This window comes from Loxodonta africana, chromosome 16, assembly GCF_030014295.1.
Source record: "Loxodonta africana isolate mLoxAfr1 chromosome 16, mLoxAfr1.hap2, whole genome shotgun sequence".
Lineage (NCBI taxonomy): Eukaryota > Metazoa > Chordata > Mammalia > Proboscidea > Elephantidae > Loxodonta > Loxodonta africana.
Window position 1 is genome coordinate 68,600,111 of NC_087357.1, and position 7,779 is coordinate 68,607,889.

At 51.8% G+C, this 7,779-nt stretch overlaps 1 protein-coding gene across 1 annotated transcript; it reads right to left on the reverse strand.

Moving 5' to 3' along the window:
• Positions 1-1,374: 1,374 nt before the first annotated feature.
• Positions 1,375-7,161, reverse strand: PRF1 (perforin 1). The gene is made up of 3 exons (XM_003409313.2): positions 7,036-7,161; positions 5,012-5,572; positions 1,375-3,361 (listed from the first exon to the last, which is right to left on the reverse strand). Exons 2-3 carry the CDS (start codon positions 5,548-5,550, stop codon positions 2,233-2,235), a joined length of 1,668 nt encoding a protein of 555 aa, XP_003409361.1. The 5' UTR covers positions 5,551-5,572; positions 7,036-7,161; the 3' UTR covers positions 1,375-2,232.
• Between the last annotated feature and the right edge of the window lie 618 nt (positions 7,162-7,779).

Here is a 7,779-nt window from a genome sequence, read left to right on the forward strand (position 1 = left end):
AAGACTCATGTAGGTTCAAAATAGCCCTGGGAGGGGAGTTAAACAAAAAGATTGCCCTTTTGGGGAAACAGAGGCTGAGGGAGCAGCAGGGACTTGCTGGAGGTCACTGACCAAGTGGATATTGAAAAAGGCTCCCCACCTCTTGCTAAAGCTGTCAGCCAGGCCCACCCTGCCCCTCGGCTCTGCTTTGTGAGTATGACGCACAGCCATGTTTATTTTCAATTAGCGGAACAAACTGTGTGAAGTTTCAAGATTTCTCTGTGCTCTTGTTTGTATGTGTGGCTGTGAACGGAAATGTGTAAGAACAGTGGTTTCCATTCCAACCAGGTTTTCAGCAGTTGCTGTCAAATCAACTCTGACTCACGGTGACCCCACGTGTGTCAGAGTAGAACTGTGCTCCACAGGGTTTCCATGGCTGATTTTCTGGAAGGACATCACCTGGTCATTCTAAGGGGCCTCTAGGTGGATTTCAACCTTGAGTCGGAATTGACTTGACAGCATCGCATTTGGTTTTCGGTTTATTAGCAGCTGCCCGTATTAAAAATTTGCTCCACCCAGGGACTCTACCTAGGTTTTTAGACACCACCAATCCCTCCTGTCCCACTTGGGGACTCAGGTTCAGTGTAATACTGCTGCTTGTTTTTTGGTCCAACAAAAAACTCAAAGAGGTTTTGGGCTTTACCTATGATCTGAATGGAGTTTCAAAGGGCCTCAGGGGAGGCCGTGCCAGTTCCTCTGAGCTGCTCTGACGATGGTCTTATTCAAACAAGCCCCACCACATCTGGGAAACCCCCCACCCCAAAATACACAAAGAAAACCATTGCCTTTGAGTCGATTCCGATTCATAGAGACCCTATAGGATGGAGTAGAACTGTCCCATAGGGTTTCCAAGGATCGGCTGGTGGATTTGAACTGTCGACCTTTTGGTTAGCAGCCAAGCTCTTAACCACTGAGCCACCAGAGCTCCAAGCTGTCCGGAACCTTGCCACCCACTCAGTGGGCCTCTGCACACAAAACAAAGACCATTTTGTTTAATGTAAGAGCCCGAGGCTTTGGGGTTTGCTGCATGCCAAGGCCAGGGGTCCCCCTTGGTGGAACCACTGTCCCTCCTCCATGAATTGTGAGACAGGAGAGAGCTTTTTAGTGCGTGCAAATAGGTTCTGTTGAATTTAGAGTTTTCACACTGATAGCCTGGACCGACTGTGGCCATGTTCTCTCTGGCTTGTACCACATTTGCCCACGTAGGTTTATTTTTTTTACAAGGTGAGATTGCCAACAGTTAGAAATCAGAAGATGTCTTATAAAATCTGGGATTTCTAATTCTTTAAAAAAAATTAGAAAATCTGGCAGCACTGGGCTCAGATTCCTACAGGCTAGAGCACAGCTGTAACTACCCCTCTAGATAAGACATGCCCTCTTCAGTTCACCACAGTCCTCACCATTCCCTATTGTCTCCCAGCTGGAAGCTGCATCCCCATTGCCATTTATCACTGAGCTTATGCTGCTATTTCTAAGAGCATTAGAAGGAAAGTAAAATATTTTGGATTCCCAGGTTTCCATCAAAAGCGGGTAAGCGACTTATTTACATTACGTGCCTGCCTCTGGAGTAAACCACCTGTTCCATTGCGCGAGTGGCTAATGTAGAAGTTTAACTCCAGGGCTGTGCTTGGTCCCCGTCCTCGTTTCTGCCACAACCACCACCATCATAGTCACCATCACGTCATATTTATTGGCCCTCAGTAGGGCTGTGTACATAGTGAGACAGGTCAAGACAGCCCCTGGTTTGTCTGCGAGGCAAAGCGTGTTGAACCCAGAAGACAGAGGACACAGAGGCTGGGGCAGCAGAAAGGGTTAGATCAAATATGATGAAAAATTCGTCACACCAAAAAGGGCTGCAGGGGAAGGATCTTAAAAGACAAGCACAGAACAGCCTGATGGGAATAGCCTCCTGGCCTTCTGCCTGCTATGGGCCTAAGCTGTGGTCTGTGTAGCAGGAATTGTGGGACGTGGCCCGGCTCCAGCTCAGTTCCAGGGCTCAAGAATACTAGAGAGCTAAGACAGATTGGATGGGGAAACTCAGGGCTGGCTTGCCAATTCAGCCACCTCAATTAACAAAGAACAGCTGAGCTTCAATTTTCTCTCTGTCTAGTAGAGATATGAGTACAGGCCCTGGATCCCTCTGTGAGAACCCTTTCAATCTGGGCGTACTGGTCATCTCAAGGCCTGCTGTCCTCACCACACTGCCCCACTCCGGTTTCCTGGAGGCTCCCCCAGAAGCCCTTGGGGGGCATACTCCAGGCAGGTATTCCCTGCCAGGTGAGGCAAGCACCTGGCATGATAGTGGAATATCAGTTGACCGTGGGGCAGGGCACACTTCACTTCATGTATGCCAGATTGTGGAGACCTATCACAGGTGCCAAGGAGGTCATCATCCCAGCCATGATCTGCATCCCAGACCTGCACCCTCAGGCCACCCCCCGTGGCAAGATACACGTCCCCAAAGTCCAGCTGTGTCATCCACCTGGGGTTGTCATTGTTCCACACGGTGCTCGTCCTCCGTTGCTGGTTCCCGAAGAAGACCTTGAGGTAGGCATCTGTGGCCGTGAAAGTGTCTCCCCACAAACCTGTTGCCTGGAAGTTCCTTACCTCCAGCCGGGCCAGACCCCTCTGCCGGGGACAGCAGTCCTGGGTGGTGACCGCCGAGCCATGGCACACGCACTGGCATGGGTCATGGGGGTGCTTCTTCTTCCCCGGGGGGCAGGGCCGGCTGCAGTTCTTCCACCGTGCCCTGTCCGTCAGGTACTTGCTCACCGCCCACCTCAGGGCCTCCCGCTGCGGGTTCTGGCCCCCCAGGAGCACGTGCAGAGGCTCCAGGCTGTAGTCCACCAGGCCGGGGCTGTCCCGCAGTGAGGTCACCCAGGTGGAGAACTGCTCGGGCCCAGCCTCTTTCCCAAACAGCAGATCGTGAATGGAGGTGTGGTGGCCCCCAACCACTTCGGAATAGCGCTCCCGATAGGCCTGGTGGAAGGAGCCCTCCACCTTGTGCTGCCGCTTCTTTTCCTCACAGGCCTTGGCTTCTGCTGAAGAGTCAGCTTTGTCACCTATGCTGACCGCGGCCTCAATGGCGAGGCAGTCACTCACCTGGTTGTCTGTGAGCCCTTCAAGGGCCAGCTTGCAGGTGCGCAGGGCAGTGATGGCTGAGATCTGGCCCCCCAGCTTCACAGCCTGGATGAAGTGGGTGCCGTACTTGGAGATGAGCCTGAAGTAGTCAGGCTCGGTGGAGGCATTGAAGTAGGGGGGCAGGGTCTTTAGGGCTCGCTTGAAATCGGGGTGTATTGGGGGAGTGTGTACCAGGTGAAAGCTGTGAGGGAAGAGAGAGAAACATCAGCTGGGACTAGGGTGGGTAGTATTGTCTCCACTCAGAAACTCCCTGTAGATTGCCCAAGGGCACAGGTAAGTGGAGAACCAGGGGTTGAGGCCAGATGGCCTGGCTCCAAAGCTGAAGCTCTGACCGACTGAGCTGACAGGGAAGCCTCACTCTGTTGCTCTTTGGTGACCCAGACACTTTGTATATGTTTGTTCTCTTTTCCTTTCAACATAAGGTTTTTGGGTTTTTTTTGCCTGATTTTCTTATAAAAACAACAATACTATGTTGCAGCACTATTCACAATAACCAAAATGTGGAAACAGCCCAAATGTCCACCAACAGATGAATAAACAAAATGTGGTCTATCCATGCAATAAAGAAAAATGACATCTTGATACACGTATGGAGCCCTGGTGGCACAGTGGCTGAGAGTTTGGCTGCTAATCAAAAAGGTCGGCAGTTCAAATCCACCAGCCGCTCCTTGGAAACCCTATGGGGGCAGTTCTAGTCTGTCCTATAGGGTTGCTATGAGCTTTTTGGTTTTTTTGATACATACATGCCACAACATGGATGAACCTTGGAAACCCTATCCTGACTGAAACAAATCAGTCACAAAAGGACAAATATTGTATGGTCCCTCTTATATGAAATATCTAGAAAAGGCAAACATATTAAGACAGAAAGTAGATTAGACGTCACCAGAGGCTTCACGGGAGGGGGAAAGAGATCATTGTTCAGGAGCCTCTGACCTTCTGTGAAGGGGGATGGGAAAATTTGCAAACAGAGAGTGATGTACAACGTGTTGAACATAATTAATGTGCTGAATTGTACAGAAAAAAAAAGTTGAAATGACAATTTTTTTTTTTAACAGAAAAAAAGGTAAACAAATAAACAATTATACCATGCGGTTGGTATCCACTTTGCTTTGGAGCCGGTTATGTGGCCTTCATGTGTCTGCCCCAATGGATGGTGCCCTGTTTATACCTTGGGTCCTGACAGTGCTTGGTGATGCAGGCAGGAGGCACCCTGCTTCACTGGGAAAGAATCAGGGCTTCTCAGGCTGACAAATTAGCGTAGGTGACTCAGGGCAGCCTGTGAAGACCCTGCACTTCTTGGGCAAGGTCTGAGGGCTGGGGTAGTGACAGCAGCCACTCTCTACTGCAGCCCTATTCCTAGCTCATTGCCTGACCCAAAGCATACGTGAATATGTGTTGAACAGATGGGTGAGGCCCAGAGAGGAGGGGTGAGGTGCCCACAGTCACACAGTGGAGGGTGAGGGGGCACTCAGGTCTCCTGCCTGCCCGCCATGGAGGAGGAACCCCATGGAAGGATGACAGTGCCAGCAAAGAGGCTGCTAAGTGCTCGATAGACTTCCATGGCACCATGCCAGGTTCTTGGCACAGTCTTGCTCCCTTTCCCTCCATCCGCTCTCATCCTGACACTGTCACTTCCAGATTCCAGCCCTTGTGGATGAGAGGAGGCCGCAGGACACTACAGCACCTGATGTGTGGGGACCAGGATTTCTGGTTCCTCCTGGTGGAAGCAGGACTCAGAGACTCTATCCTGCCATTTCAGATCACCTGGTGTTACCCCTTCCCACACCTTTCTCCAGCCCCCTCCCACCTCCTACATCAGGCTGCTCACCTGTAGAAGTGACACTTCACCAAGTCCCTGCTGAAGATGTACTGGTCCTGGTGAGACTTCCCTGCTGCGAAGTTGGCCGCCTCGGAATGCGACGCAGCCACTGACACCTTCACGTTGACGTCTGTCTTGGGGCTCACGTGCAGCCCCATCTTCCAGTCATTGGTGATGCTCTTGGCCACTTCTCTAGCCACCGCCTCTGTGGAGATGGCGTTGGTCTTGATCACCTGGTGTTGGCAGCTGGAGCTATGGGCGCGCCAGTGGGTGAATGCTAGGGGCAAGAGCCAGAGGGTGCCCGGACGCAGGGCGCTGCTGCAGAGGGTGCAGGTGCCATCAGGCCGAAGGAAGCCCTGTGTGTCCACTGGGAAGGAGCCTGAGCGCTGGAGGGTGGTCACGTCCACACCTTCCCCAGCCAGCCCCATGCCAGGCACGAAACGGCGGACCCGCCGGCACTCGGATCGTTTGGCAGTGTGGCAGGGGGCTGGGATAGGTGGAGGCAGCAGCAGAAGGAGGATGCCCAGGAGGAGCGCCTGGGCAGCCATGGAGCTGTGAAGTCAGGGAACTCTGAGGGCAGAGAGGGTTGGAGGAAGGTTGACATCCTTCTCCCCAACTGTGGATTATCAGGGCACGTGGTAGGGGGAGGGATTTAGACATCTCAAATCACTGAATGCCAGAGCTAGAATGGCACTTACAGACCTTGCCCACTGCTGTCATTGGACAGATGGGCTCTGAGAGGGAAAGTGACTTGCCTAAGGTCATATAGCCAGGAGTAGTCCCTTGCTAGGATTCCACTAGGGTCTAATGGGGGTCCAGATTGATGGCTTTGTCCTCAGGGCCACAACTGCTGCTGGCGGGGAGGGGGCTCTGGGCACAGAGGAGGGGACACAGCAGCTGTATAGATTTGAGGAGGGGCCTCATCAGCCTGGATTCTGGAGGAGTGTCATCCTTGGCCCCAGAACAGGCCACTTGTTTCCTACCTGCCCGTTGCCTTGAGTCCTCCCTTCCTCTACTTTCCCTTCCTTCTTCCTATTCCTTCCCTCCTCTCTCTGTCTCTCTCACTATGCCTAGGCCCTTAGATCTTGTGTAGGGAGACACCTGTAAGTCTATAATTTAGACCACTGCACCCCACCCCATGGAAACCCTGGCGGCATGGGGTTAAGAGCTATGGCTGCTAACCAAATGGTCAGCAGTTTGAATCCAGCAGGCGCTCCTGGGAAAACATATGGGGCAATTCTACTGTGTTCTGTAGGGTCTCTATGAGTCAGAATCGACTTGATGGCAATGGGTTTGGGTTTTTTTTTCTTTTTTGGTTACCCTACTGCATGTTGAGCCTCCACTCTGACATTTCCTCCCAACCTGGCGAAGACAGGGAGCTGCTTATCACCAACTATGAGACTACTGGCTAGAAGGTCATTCTGAGGTGGCTCTGGGGCCTCACCTGGATTTGCTATGATCTGGCCTCTCCTCTCTCCCACAATTCCAGCTGAGCTCCTGTGAGACCTTTCTTTTTGGCACCTTCCCGGGACAGTAGCTTTTGGAGACTCAGGGATTACAGAGAGCAGAAATTTCCTCTGCATTCTAGCTGGAGCCTTCCATTCCTTCACCCACAAGAGTGGCTTTGTTATTGGGAGCATGGAGGGCCCAAAGGGAGAGGAGTAGGCCAAGGGGAATCTTTGAAAGACTCTAGGATCATCCCACTTAGGAGGCCAGCCTGTTCCCTGTTCTCAGCCCAGGAACTCACTTTCCATCCTGGCCCTCATCATATTATCTCCCAGGGAGCTTGTTTGAAGCTTTCTTAGAAGATTTAACTGTCAGTGTTCAAAGGAGCCTTGATGACTAGTACTCTAGTCTCTTCATTTTACACATGAGGTAACTAAGGCCCAGAGCAGCACAAAAAACCCCGGTCTCTGGTCTTACAGGTCGAGGTACTTCCTACTCCATTGACTCTCCCCACAAAGGAGGGGCCAATGCTCCTCTGTCCCCTCCCAGGAGCTCCTAGCCCCTTGGACCCTCAGCTTCCTCCGTACCTGGAATCTGATGTTGAGCAGCTTCCTTGCAGTCCTTACTCCCCACCAGAGGCTTCTCAAATGGTGGTGTCAGCCCCAAGCACAGCCCATCAACTAGGTCATTATCACATCACTGCTGCTTCCTGCCCCGCCCCCCTAGTGTGGTCACAGATCCCGTCTGCTTTCCTCCCTCCCACTAGCACCCACCCTTCAGCTCTTCATCCGGCCCTGCTGACAGCCCTCCCTCAGGAAGCCTGCTGTGAGGGTCAGAGGCTCTTCTGTGAACACCACAACCTGGGTGTGGGAAGCTGAGGCTCAGAGTGGCGAACTCGGGTGTTGATGAACAGGCCAGCAGAGCCAACTTACCTGCTTCTGACCCACAGCTCAGGTGTAAGAGGCAGGAACTAGGCTGCCTGGGCTTGGGTCAGTTCTGTTATTAAATAGCTGTGTGGCCTGGATAAGGTTTGTTAGCTTTTTTGTGCCTCAGTTACCTCATCTGAAAATGAGGTTAATAATAATGTAGGTCCCATAAAGATTTTGTGAGGATTAGGTGAGCTAAAAACAAACAAACAAACAAAAAACGCACAGTTGAATAGTGGTGATATTTGTACAACTTAATTGGTGTCACTGAAACACACATGAAAAATGTTGAATTTGCAAAAAAAAAAAACCACGGTTGCTATGGGGTCGACTCTGACCGCATGTGTGTCAGAGTAGGACTGTGAGCCATAGGGTTTTCAATGGCTGGTTTTTTGGAAGTAGGTC